Source organism: Tupaia chinensis, unplaced genomic scaffold (assembly GCF_000334495.1).
Source record: "Tupaia chinensis unplaced genomic scaffold, TupChi_1.0 Scaffold140356_1, whole genome shotgun sequence".
Taxonomy (NCBI): Eukaryota; Metazoa; Chordata; class Mammalia; order Scandentia; family Tupaiidae; genus Tupaia; species Tupaia belangeri.
The window spans coordinates 80,116-93,799 of record NW_006200233.1 but is presented as its reverse complement, the minus strand read 5'-3'; the positions used below and the strand labels follow the sequence as shown (position 1 = coordinate 93,799).

The 13,684-nt window shown below is 57.2% G+C and overlaps 1 protein-coding gene across 1 annotated transcript in view; it reads left to right on the top strand.

Moving 5' to 3' along the window:
• Nucleotides 1-13,684, top strand: part of RIPOR2 (RHO family interacting cell polarization regulator 2) — a 108,568-nt gene that overhangs the window by 66,073 nt on the left and 28,811 nt on the right. The window contains 6 exon segments of the mRNA XM_014593364.2: nucleotides 4,861-4,987; nucleotides 6,160-6,315; nucleotides 7,565-7,643; nucleotides 8,365-8,388; nucleotides 9,433-9,486; nucleotides 11,457-11,606. Of these exon segments, the coding sequence (XP_014448850.2) occupies nucleotides 4,861-4,987; nucleotides 6,160-6,315; nucleotides 7,565-7,643; nucleotides 8,365-8,388; nucleotides 9,433-9,486; nucleotides 11,457-11,606 (590 nt within the window).

The following is a 13,684-nucleotide window of genomic DNA, read 5'->3' as shown; positions in this document are numbered from 1 at the left end:
GCAGCCAGCCATGCAGAGAGACAGACCGCCCCAGGGTGTTAGACATGGGAACACATTAGGGGGCTCAGCCAACGTGCAGAGCGAGCTCACCTCCGCGTTGCTTTGAAGTTCCGAAGACAGTGCCGGGCCCGGCGACCTGTACTCTTCTCTAACCCCCTCAGCCGAGCAGATAGCCCTGCATATCCAAAAGGAGTAACCAGAGGCCACTTCTTAGAGATAAAAAGAAACACCTGTATTCGGCCCTAAATTGCCCTTTTCTGGAAAATGCGCACACACTCGTCCAAGGCAGTTAGATGCTCTCCTCGGGTCTGTCTCGGACAATGCGAGCCGTGGAGCTGAGGAGCTGAAGACCTCCTGTGCCCGTGCCCCGCGGAGAGCCAGGCTCAGCCAGTGGGGTTACAGCGTGTACGAGTAGCACTGGCCGGCCTGTGTCTGAGGTCCCGGTTCTAGTGTGACCCGAGGAACGAGACACACAGCAACAGCCCGGACGCATGCCATTTGGGAGGGCTGTGGGTCTGTCCCTCCCTCGATGACGGGGCCCTTACCGGGTGTATGGCCCTGCTCGGTGTTACACTTTATGGGCCGGTGCCCGACGGCTCACCATGTCGGGGTGACAGTGGCGTGTTAGGATCCCCGCTCACAGCAGAGGAAGCCAAGCAGAGGTCGCTGCTCCGGAGGGGAGAGTCCCGCTGCGTGTCTGGGAGCAGTTGCCCCTTGCGTGCAGGTGGCTCGGTGCGTGTCACTCTAATGACAGACACTGGCTGTGACGGCCTCAAAGAGAGGATGCCGTGTCACCGAGGCCGCGTCGGCACAGAGCTGTCGCTCCGCAGCTCCCGGGAGCAGGAGTGCACACGCGTGCAGAGATCAGCGGCCCCGTCCTTGACCAGGACAAAGGCCCTTACAGTTTTCCTCGGCCCTGGAAGTGCTAACAGACACGCGGCTGCTCCGCCTCATGCTCGCCCCTTCCCGCTGTGAATATTAATTCTGTCGCACGTTGTCATCCGGGCTCCAACTCTGCAGGGTGGCGGGAGGGCAGGGGTGCCCCCCCCCCCCCCCCCCCCCCGCCTCCCCTCGCTCCCCGGAATGCCCGTCGGAACAGGTGGAGGGCATCTGCTCTCGGGCTGGTGTGCCCGCACTGCTGGCTGGGAAACTATGGCCCGCCGGGAATGTGTGTTCAGCGCAGGGGAAAGTGCTCTCGCCCGGGCAGCCGACACGTTGGTGCAGGAAGACGCCACCTTGCTCACTGTCCGGCTGTACCCACACCCCGCTCACCACTCGCCGTCCGTCCAATCCTGACATCCTGAGATGTGAGGAACATCGAGGCCGGATGTGAACGGCCGTCCGGAAAGAACACGTTCAGAGCGGCTGACAGTCCGCCCGGTGTCCACTGAAACGCTGACCAGGCACGCCATGGGGAACCAACCCTTTTTCTTTTTTAAGAGAGATTTTGCTCTAGGGTGCATGCGGTCGCCAGAGAGACAGAGAGAGACAGAAAGCATGAAATCACCCCCGGGGGGATGTCCACGCCCCAGTCCCTTCTCCTCCAGTCTTCTCTTGGGACTTTGGGCACGCACGCACATGCTCCTGGTGTGAGTTTTAAGCCGCCAGGTCCAGGACTCGAACCATGGTCAGTTATGTGGGTGTCTAGCGACATAACCATTATGCCATCTGCTGGTCCCCAACCGCGCGTTATAAATAGGTGAGCCAAGCCGTCTGCCTCCGCTGCAGCAGTACACGTGTCTGGTGTCTGTAACGGCCATTGCTCAGGTTGCTAACTCGCTGCGCAGACCGCTGGAAAGGGAGCCGTGGAGCTCAGTGCTGCCGGGAGGCCTCGCCCCGCCCTCACTTTGTGGACTGCCTGGGTGACCTGTCCCCGTTGTCACTGTCACTGCGACCGGAGCAGCGGTGAGCGCGTCCGCCCTGCTGACTGTCCCGTCTGGTGTGCCCAGCGACCTCACTGATGAGGCCGCGGGGCCTGGAAGGGCACGCATCAAGTCCAGGGCACGGCGGAAGTCGGCTGCTGCCCACAGCCCGAGCAGCCCGAGCAGCCCAGCCCCTTCGGGCTCAGCGCCTCCGATCCGCGGGAACGCATCCTTTTGTTAGCACGGCGCTGGGCCACAGGAACGACAAGTCCTGTCCTGCCACGCGGCTTGGTCCACGTTTACTTAGTTAGCTTCCTCGGGAAGGAACAGGCAGCCTCGACAAGGTCTTGTGCCACGATCCCCCCAAGACCCACTGGATGGGACCCCGATGTGGGTACAGGCTTCTGGCTACCCTGGAATCCCAGCCGTGTTCTTGCACGTGGCTCCAGCCCTGCAGAGCGGCACCCGCCACCTTGAGCCGCCTTGGCTGACCGACGGTCAGGGAGCCGCGACAGTGCAGAGAACCGTTCTGGGCCCGTGGGTACCGTGGAGGTTAAGACGGGGGCCCACAGGGTGGACTGCACATTCGAGTCCTGGACCTGGCAGTTTGAAAAACACACCAGGTGTGTGTGCAACCATGCCCAAAATCCCAAGAGGAGAGTGGAGGAGTGGGGAGACCCCCGGAGAAGGTCTAACCCCTGTGTCACCGTTCCAGATGGCCCCAGGCCCACCCCTCTCCCTCTGCTGTTCGAGACATCACTCAGGCTGACTGGACGAGATCAAAGAAAGTGAGCGGAAACCACTTTCTCACCGTGAGCGCGATGGAGATTTCCGTCCAGGGAGTGGAAACAGCCCTGCAGGCCATTCCAGAGGCCCGAGGAGGGAGGGAGGGACACTGAGCGGACCGTGGTACATTAGGGAGTGCTGGAGTCTTGGGAAAAGTGTTCCACCCCAGCTGTCTGCCTTACAGAAATGGAAGGGACTCCCCTGGTGAACTGGGCAGGGCAGTGCGCAGGCAGAAAAGTGGTAGGAGGTGCAGAGTGACACGGACCTCCCAGCCCGAGTGAGAGTGCGGGGCCCAGAGGGACGGCACCTCATGGTCCCTCCTGGCACTGGGCTCAGAATACAGGACGTGGCATTCGCTGTGCTAACACACCTTTAAGGCTTCCTGTTGTCTCTGTGGTTGAGAATGTGTCATATGTCGGTGAGTCCAGGGATGGAGTCTTTTTTTTTTTTTTGGAGAGGTTTTTGCTATAGGGCGCGTGCGCTCTCCAGACAGAGAGAGACAGAGAGACAGAAAGCGACAAATCACCCCCTGAGGGGGGATAACTACGTCACAATCCCTTTTCCATTCTCCTCTCGGGATCTTGGGCACCTGCACACGCACCTGGCATGAGTTTAAGCCGCTGGGTCCGGAACTCGAACCGCAGTCGACTATGTGGGAGTCCAGCGACATAGCCATTACGCTAACTGCTGGTCCCAGGGATAGATTCTTTAAAGTTGGCTTTGTTTGTTTTGCTTTACGTTTATTTCCCCCATTAGCTAGAGACAGAGAGACAGGTTCAATGTCCCCAAGATCCTGGCACCACAACCCCAACTTCAGCTAGTCCCAGGTCACAGACACGTGTGGACCCGAACCCAGAACCTCCCTGTGTGGGCCGGCCTTGCAGAGCCGTGGTGTCGCCCTGCGAGCCCCCATGTTCGTCCTTCTTTACACAGATTGCACTTAAAGCCGGGGCAGGCGGCTTTTTGCCTCATAACCGTTTTTACAGCTTCAGATCCGTGGACAGAGCCGGGGATGGTGAGAGACGCAGAGTGCCTCGGCGTGCTAAGAGGCAGCAGGACCTGCTCGCTGGCGACCCAGGGGTCTGCGTGGCTGCACTTAGTTGCTTTGCACGCTGGCTGTACACTGTTTGGTCAGCCAGAAATAACTCGGCAGAGGTTTAGACGCGGCTACCTCTCGGCATGCGGCAGCAAGGACTGCGAAACCGCCCTGTGGAGGGCTGTGGGGGCCCTGGGAGCCACGCCGCGGGGACTGCCAGCATGTGACAGCACACGCATGCGTAGCACCGCCCTTGGGGGACACGGTCCAGCCGCCTCCCTCTGTCCTCTCTCGAGGGAGCAGCCTCGGGCGAGGCGAGGCGCAGAACTCAGGCCGAGCTGATAGGAGGCTCTGGGGGTCCGAGGAGGCCGGGTTCCTGTGCGTGCCCTGGCGTCAGGAGATGCTCGTGCCCCCCCGAGGGGCAGACTCTCACCAGCTGCCCCATAGTAAGTCAGATCAACCAGCATCTCCCTGCTGGACTTTGGGGTGACTGCTTCGGAACGGAGGAACATTACACACAGCCCCTCGTAGATCTGGGGGTGCCTGCACAGCCCCCTCTGTCGGGGCCTGGGATGACTGACCCCGGTCGCTCTGAGTGGATCCGTGCCAGCGTTTTCCTCCCCATTTTCCCGGCTGCTCTCCTTGCTTCATCTTCATTTCCCATGACCTCACGCGAGACGTCACGGGGCTAGGAAGGCCAAGGAGAAATGACCTGAGAAAGGTCCTGGGGTGAAGGCTCGTGTTCCACAGGGCTCCTGCTACCACGGGCCAGTTCCTCTGGCAGAGTTAGGTAGGCCCGCCCTTAACGCTGAGAATCAGAGTGCAGCTTCGGGGTGTGCCGCTGGCCTGCAGTTCTGCCTTGGGGCCTACCTGGGGCTGGCGTGGTCTGTGTGTGTCGTGTTGTCGCTGTGGGGCGGAGATGGCCGTGGCCAGACCGTCTGTGCCCTGGCACCGCGTGGAACAGACTCCCGAGGAAACCAGAAACCACGCTGTGCCGCAGGCATCCGCCTTGGCCGAGGGAGGGGCAGCTTTGCTCAGCTATCCTGGGAGCGGAATCCTTGGGCTTCCACGAACCTGCACCAGCATCTGAGCGACTCACGCCACCTCGAGTCCCGCCTTCATCATGGTCTGCCTCCCCTGCCTATAAATGACCGTGCTCCCTCCCCTCTCCTACAGGGCTGGCGGCCGGACTCCCCGAAACCATGCTGGCGGGGCCACAGTCCTTCTCGCCCGGCGGGCCCAATGGGATCATCAGAAGCCAGTCCTTCGCGGGCTTCAGCGGCCTCCAGGAGCGACGATCAAGGCAAGTGTGCCTTCCGGGGGCTCCGGGACGGGCGGCCCGCTGCTCAGAGGAGCACCAACACGCACACGCACACGCACACGCACACGCACTCCCTGTTGTGAATGGAATAAAGTTCAGAGTAACGGAAGCCAGTGACCTGGCCTCCGCCCTCCTCGTACCGTCGGGGTCTTACTCCGAGAGCACTTACTCAGACAGTGCCGGTCTCGGCCATCGAGTGCCTGTTCCGGGCAGGCCACCCTGCCGATGTCAGTGTAAGTGCTACCTGATCGCGGTTATTGAGGGGCCAGCAGGTGGCATGGTGGCTAAGGCACTGGACTCCCACGTGGCTGACTGTGGCTCGAGTCCCAGACCTGGCAGCTTACCTTCTCACTCCCCCACCCGCCTCCAGCCTCTCTCTGGTGAGCACACATGCCCTATAGAAAATAATAATAAATCCAATTAAATAACTCTAGGGGGGAAAGGTAATGCTTTTAAAAAAGCTGCAGCCCAAGTGCGAGCTCTCTCCTGAGCCTCAGGTCCTGTCGAGGCAGCCAGCTCATGGCCCACGTCAGAGAGCCTGCGTTTGCAGCCTGCCATGTCCTGGGCGCATGCCCAGTGCTGTGCACACGTGTGTGCTTTATGTGGGTCGTGAGCTCACGCCTGAGCACAGTCTCTGGAACTGCCTCTCCCTGGCGTCTTCCCAGGTCCTCACACAGCAGTGCTTTCTTCTTCTGTCTTTGTTCCATGATCAAGAAAGACACGGGTGGGGAGAGGGTGAAGCGTCCCCGCCAGGCTGCCCCTGCCACCGTCCACCTCCAGCCTCAGCTAGTCCGCATGCACTGTGCTCGGGGAGGTCTCCAGACTTGAACCTGGCACCTGCCCGCGTGCTCAGTCTCCCAGAGCCCTGGTTTTCCCACCACGCCATCATCTGGCTGCCGCTCAGAGCTGTGCTTTTGCTCAGAGGGCATGTTTCTGGAAGCCAGACTTTGGCTCTGCTTAGCCTGGGCCCAGCAGAGCGTTCAGGTGACAGCCTGAACCCACGAACTGACCGCAGGACCGCCCAGATCCCCCGCAACGTGGGGACCCCCTCCCCGGGAGCCGGTACGAACCAAGAGGCTGAAGAGCCTTCTTGGGGTGAGGTTCTTTCGGATGCCTGAGGTTCACAGCGTCTTTTTCTTTTTTTCTTTCCGAAGATGTAACTCCTTCATCGAAAATCCCTCAGCTCTCAAGAAGCCGCAGGCCAGATTGAAGAAAATGCACAATTTGGGACACAAAAACAGCAACCCTCCCAAAGAGCCTCAGCCTAAGCGGGTGGAAGAGGTCTACCGGGCCCTGAAGAGCGGACTGGAGTAAGAACTTCCCGGAAGGGGACTCTGTCCTTCCAAAGTGGCGGGGGAGGGGGACAGAGCTGGTCTGCCGAGGTCACCTGTGAAATGTGCTTCTCAGGCAGCATTTCGCCCTTGCCGTGTAGCTGGGGAAGCTGGAAACAAGTCACCGAGAGGTGGCTACGTCGGGGCCACCGCCGTGCCGTGAAGGCCGAGGCGGTGCCGTGTGTATGCTTCACTTCCACGGGGCAGGGGCATCTCCGTCCTGGAGGTCGCCGCGGGAGGGTCTGACGCCTTCCTCAGTACGTTAGAGGGATTGCTTGCCCAGACCGGAGCTTTCCCAGCGTTTCCTGAGACAGCTGCCCCGTGGTGCAGGTTGATCATCCCTAAGCCAAGAACCCTAAATCTAAAATGCGGGCACCATCAGAAAAGCCCCGACCTCATGCGACAGGTCGCAGCCGGAGGGCTGCAATACAGAAGAGCCGTGTGCATCTCTGTCAGGCTGTGGGGGCTTACGTAACGTACTGGGTTTCGTACTGAGGCTCGGGTCCCCCCCCAAAACGTCTCGTTCTGCTTTTGCTAACATCCCCAAGCCTGAAACACTCTGGTCCCGAGCATTTCAGATAAAGGGCACTCCACTGCCCGTCACTAGACGAGATTCTGGGGCCCAGGACCGGCTCCTCCCCCATGCGGTATCTCTCCCGGAGCCTCAGGCTCACAGGCGTTCCTTTCTGAACACTGTCCGATACGGCTGCTGGGGCTCGAACACGTCGAAGAAGGGCAGCGGGCAGCAGAGTGGTTATGGCGCTGGGCCCACATGGCTGAGCACGCAGCTCAAGTCCCAGCCTGGCAACTTGAGAAACATACCAGGCACATGTGTATGCGTGCCCAAGGTCCCTGGAGGAGAGAGAGATGGAGAAGGGTTATTTTAGGACTGTGGCATGACCATGCCCCATGGGGGTACTTCCTCACTCTCTCTCTCATATAAGAGCACGCACCCTCTGGCAAATTTTAAAAGGACAGGAAAGAAAAGGTTGAATAATTGACAAAAAGTAAGAGGAGCAGGGAGTCGCCAAAAAGTTCATTCTCCATGAGAATGGCTTTAAAAATGTTTTTGGCACCAAGATAAATTCCTACTGGAATTTTCAAACTCTTCGAGTTCCTTCTCCTAGTACCGAGCCCGGCTCAGACTCTCAACCTCCCTTAGAGGAAAGGTGGAACCTGCCCCACGCTGCGGTCCCCGAGCTCATGGCGGCATGTCTTGTCCTTGCAGCGAGTACCTGGAGGTTCACCAGACGGAGCTGGACAAGCTGACGGCCCAGTTAAAAGACATGAAAAGAAACTCGCGCCTGGTAGGTACCTGCGGGCCTCAGGGTGCAGGTCCTTCTCCTGCCTCAGTACCGTCTTCCCCAGTAGGGACGTGGAGGCTGACGGCTGTCCGCGCCCTGCCGCACACGTCGGAGGGAGGAGGGGGTGAACTTTTCGTCTTCACGCCATATTCCTAAGACTTCAGTCTCCTCCAAACGCATTTATGCAGATAAACTTTACAGCCAAGAAATATTTGAAAGACAAACGCCAAGTGTCAGTTATACCGAGGTGTCGTGAGCACAGAGGGAATGCACTTGCTTTAAAACAGTGAAAAGCATGTCACCACCTTCGAGGACTTAAGAGACTACTTCGTGTGTTTAAAGCTGAATCTTACGTGTTCTAACAGAAAGGCGCATCGTTCTTAACATGACGCATTTGATGTTAGCACCGTTCTTTTGTTTTAAATGTTCAAATGACGTCATTTTACAGACCCCTCAATATGTAGGGAGGAAACCCAGAGCAGGGGCGGAGAGGACCGGTCGGCCCTGAACACACGGAGTGCAAATAGCGTGGGCTCGTAAAGACGCTCTTTCTGGAATTTAAAACAACCTGGATCTTATCTTCCTAAAGCAAATGTCGAAAAGCCAGTGGCGCGTTGTGGGTGTCCTCAGCCCACAGGCAGTGAGGAGGGAGGCTGGTATTCTGGGCGCGCGGGGACGTTTCAGTGGGGGACGTGTTTTAATCTAGATGCCCTTTTCCTTGTAGGGTGTGCTGTACGACCTGGACAAGGTACATGGCCATCGTGGGGCAGGGGTTGTTGGAAAACAAGCGGAATCCTTGAGAAAGCCCTTCAGGGACAGTGGGACCCCAGGGATCGGATGGTTTTTCTAGTCCGGGGGAAATCGTGCTTGTGGCTAATGAGGCTGACGAGCGAGTCCTAGGACCTGTAGATTCGATAACGTCCCGTGAAGGCACCGCGGGCTGCAGCTCCACCGCGGGCTAAGCCTCTCGGTGAGTTCCACGTCCCCACGTGCTCGGCCGCCCTTGTGTCAACGGGGACTACCATACCTCATGAAGTCGAAGACACCCTCGATTGGAAATGGCACTTTACGTGCTGAGAAGGATACAAACGTCTCCTCTGAAACTCCAGCGGCTCGCTCTTGTCACTTGAAGTGTGTGCTTTCCACTTACTGATAAGACTCCGTGAGGGCCCTGCAGGCCTGGCTTTCCCTTGCTTTTTTAGCACCGTCTAAGGTTCGTGTCCATGCCTGTCTGTGTACACGACAGCTTCACCTCGATACTGAATCACTGTGTATGGCTTTTGAAGATATTTTAAAGGGGTAGTTTAGTTAAATGCATGTAATAGCAATGATATTTATTACTCAAATATGGAATTGACATACGCACCACACAGTCAACGGAGCACGGCCGGGAAGCTGTCGGCAATTGTAAAACGCACCCCAATTCCAGAGACAGAGGACAATGTCCATTTTAGAACAGATCAAACATATGATGAAGAAAATCTGATACACTCGAGTGTATGGTACTTTTTGCCAGAAATCCAGTGACTTCCACTGGATTGCCATCTCTTGATAAAAAACCTTAAAGGTTCCAACAACACACACAAGTCGCTCTCGGAATATTTATTCAGGAGCTTCAGAAATATTTTCTAAATAGGTGCCAAATAATCTCTATGAGAACAGTGAAGCCAGGAGGGCAGGGTGATAGGTGGGCTCTCCTGGTACTTTGAGAATGAAGTAATAATATTCTCCCAGGCCCAAGCCAGCTGAGCTGTCCTGACTGTGCACTTTCAAATTCTTCTCTAAATTCCAGCAAATCAAGACGACCGAGAGGTACATGAGGCGCCTGGAGTTCCACATCAGCAAGGTACTGTGCACCCGTCCTCCGCCCGTCCTCCGCCCTGGGTCCCCGGTCAATGCCCCGCTGGCCTCGGGGAAGCGCCCAGTCCACCGGGGGCTTCTTGGTAGTTGGTTGCTGAGGTCAGGGCCCCCCACGGGGAGTCAAGACGGAGGTACAGTGAACAGCACGGTGGCGGTGGGGTCGCGGCGATGGAGTGCCCCCTGCGTAGCTGGTTAGTGAAGATTCCACCGACCAGCACTCTCCGAAGTCCAGTGCACCAAGGGGCCCGCGGCCTCGGAGGCTGTGGACGCCCACCATGGGAGTGGAGGCCAGGGCCAGCTTTCCAAAGGCCACGAGCGTGAGACAACCTGGCCGTGTGGGAGGGGTTGGAACTGGGGCTTCTGAAGGTTCTGCGAGGCCCCTCGCTTCAGAACCGTCCGCAGAGTTCCTTTAAATTCCGTCTGCCCCGTCCGGGGTGCTGGGCTGGACCCTCTGCCTGAAAGCCCACGGTGCCAGGTGGTTTGGAGTGTGGGGCAGAAGCTAGTGTGAGCCGAGAGGCACGCAGCTCGGCGACCTTCCCAATAGGCTTCCCCGCCTCGATTCGGGGTGACTGCTGACGGGGCTGTCCTCCGCGTCATAGGGTATGCAAGCCTCCCTGGGCTCGGCCTACTGCAGGCCAAAATCACCCTGGGTAGATTGAGAATCGCTGCCTTAGAAGTGTAAGTGATTCCGGGGGCCAGCAGATAGAATAATGGACTCCTATGTAGTCAACTGCGGTTCGAGTCCTGGACCCGGTGGCTTAAAACTCACAGAGGGTGTGTGTGCCCAAGACCCCGAGAGGAGGATGGAGGGTAAACGTGGCCATCCCCCGTGGCGGGTGATTTCTCACTTCTGTCTCTCTGTCTCTGTCTCTCCAGCAAGTACATGTGCCCTATATTAAAAATCTCATAAATAAATACATGAAGTGTAAGTGATTCTCAGGTTTATATCAGGAATATGAGCAATGGTCATTTAAAAGGATGCATTATTGGACCAGCAGGTCATGTGGAGGTTAAGGCAGCTGGAGCCTAATAGCCAAGTGAGTGGTTCAAGTCCCAGATACGGCACCTTGAAAACCATGCCATACATGTGTGGGTGTATGTGCCCAAAACCATGCCATACATGTGTGGGCGTGTGCCCAAAGCCCTGAGAAGAGAATGGAGGAGAAGGGATTAGGGTATGGGCACCTCCCCGGGGGATGATTTTTCATTCTCCCTCTCTCTCTCTTTACTGACTGTACACACCCTATAACAAACAAACCAAAAACAATTTTTGTCAATATTATTTAGGAACAGGAATGTAGAAATATACCCCCAAACTTCATTGTCATTGCTTTATGTTTTTAATTGCGGTGTGATTTACAGAGAAAAGAGTTTAGTTCTTGAGTGTTGATGAGTTTTAACAATCGTCTTTACCCAAATATTAAGACTAATTCATAATTTTATCTCTTTATTGTTGAGCCAAAACTTTACCAAAGTTGTTCTCAATAAATAGCTCCAAGCCCCTTCAGAACATGCTGAATCTGGGGGTGTAACTGTCACCTCGCGATGATGTCTCATACAGAGAGTGAGGCTAGCCGGGGTCCCCAGTGCTCACCTGGGTGTGAAGCTGTGCCACACTCCCAGACTCAGTCTCCGCTCTCCGACCCCGGCTCCCTACGCCCGCAGGTGGCCCCACAGTGTCACCCGCAGTCACCTCGGTCACTCCTGTAATGGCCTCAGGCAGTGCGAGAGAGACATTTTCATCTCGTGTAATTTAAAAGGAGGACCAGAGTGAAATCAGTTTGAAGACAGAAAATGGATCGTAGCGCTAAAATAAAACTCCGGTGTCCGACTGAGAGAACCCGGCTTCTCCGAGCCCCTCGTCATGGGGGTCAGAAAGTGCCTTGGGCACGTAGTCACGTGCTCTGCAGCAGCGTCCGGCGTGACGGACCTGTCCCGTCCCTGTGCTCCCGGCAGGTGGACGAGCTCTATGAAGCCTACTGCATCCAGAGCCGTCTGCAGGATGGCGCCAGCAAGATGAAGCAGGCCTTCGCCACGTCCCCCGCCAGCAGGGCCGCGCGCGAGAGCGTGTCGGAGATCCAGCGGAGCCACAAGGAGTACACGGAGGTACGTGCGTGTGCCCACGTGTACCCACGGGCTCCTCCCTCAGGGCGGCCTGTGGAGGTGCAGAGGCCGCAGTGCAGTTGTGTCAGACAGAGTCCGACAGCACCCTGACTTCTGTCATGTCTCTGGAAGCCGAACAGACCCAGGGTTAGCACCGCCGCTCTGGCGGCCGGAGCTGGACATCGGCGACCCTCCTGTCTGCATCTCTGTGGCGGTTCCATTGGGAGAGGTTTGCATGTGGGAGCAGGCAGAACAACTGTCAGGAGTGAGCGTGCTTCCCCAGTTCTGACCGTCCGGGGCCCAGGCATCGGACACAGGGCGGTCTGCACGCTCCTGGGGTCGGTCACCCGATACCAACGCCTTTGAGAAAAGGGCTGAATTATTAAAGGTGCACTCTCACAGCCCCACGAGTGTGCTTGGAGATCGGGTTCCATGCATGAAGTCATCGGTCCCATGAGGGTCTGCTGGGCCACCTCCGGCACCAAGCGCTGTGCCGGCCAGGCCTGGGGGACGCGGCTGCCCCCTACGGCAGGGCTGCGTTGGGTGCGCCCATTTGCCCCCTGCCCATCACGGTTGTCTTCGTGCATGACCTGAAACAGCTTTGCCCTGTTCTCCCTTTTATCGCAGTGAAAGAGCATAAGATAGAATGTAGGGGATTGAAAGGAGGCGGATTATATTGAAGTGGTTATTGCAGTGTTGTCAACGCAGTTATCCAAATATTTAAGTTTCCTTCTCTCTCCCATGAGCAAGAGACACAGAGACAGCACCCTGCAGGGTCTCCGCCCCACGATCCTCCCCCGGCTTCAGCCAGCCCAGGGCATGGCACACGTGGGCCCCACGCACCCAGTACTTCTGCCGTGGGTCAGCCTTGCAGAGCCTCCTGTTTCATCACTGCACCATTGTCCGGCTCCCCTCGAGATACACAGACATGTACATGTGCATAGACATAGACGTGAACACAGACATGTACATAGACATGTACACAGACATGTGCATAGACATAGACATGTACATGTACACAGACCTGTGCATAGACATAGACATGAACATAGACGTGTACATGCACGTGTACATATACACATACATGTGCATAGACATAGACGTGAACATAGACGTGTACATGTACACAGACATGTGCATAGACATAGACATGAACATAGACATGTACATAGACATGTACATGTACACAGACATGTGCGTAGACATAGACATGAACATAGACGTGTATATAGATGTGTACATGTACACAGACATGTGCATAGACATAGATGTGAACATAGACGTGTACATGTACACAGACCTGTGCATAGGCATGTACTATACATGCACATCCACATAGAGGGTGCGTGCACTTGCTGGAGAGTCAAAGACAGTGAGGAGGGGCGTGAGCGATCACCTGCCACACGTAATCCCCCCCTTCCACTCTCCCTCCTGGGATCCGGGCACGCGCACACTTGGTGTGAGTTCAAGCCACCAGGCCCAGGACTTGGACCATGGTCAGCCCGTGGGGCTCCAGTGCCGTAACCACTATGCCCTCTGCTATTCCGAAGGCCAGTGACCGTGTGGCGTTAACGAGAGTGTGCGTGCAGGAGAGCGGCCCCTCCATGGGGTCTGGTCACACCACCCCCTCCAGCCCTCTGTCTTGTCAGACCGTGGGCAGCACGCGTGTGCCTGTGCGTTTCCAGGCCAGCAGGCTGGGGGTTCGAACCCTGGCCCCAGGCAGACTCCAGTGTGCAGTCGGTATACCGAGCACGGGCACCTGGTGCTTGGCTGACGTGGCGGGGCCCTCGCTCAGAGGCTGCAGTGTCTCCCGACGTCTCAGAGCAGTGAGATGCGAACCGTCTCTAGGTTATCCGCGACAGACGTCACGCGAGTGTACCTGGGACCCTCCTAGTGTCAGAGCCACAGGTGTCACCAGCGCTCCTGGGGGTCGTTTCCCTCCACGTTCGTGGGCACGTTGCGTTCTGTCAGAGGTTGAGGAGATAAAGCCCCGACCCGCCACCGCTCCCCGCGTTCGGGACCTGCTGGCTGAGTAGCGCTAGCCGCCCCGGCTCTGAGCCCAGAAGCGCCGATTACAGTTA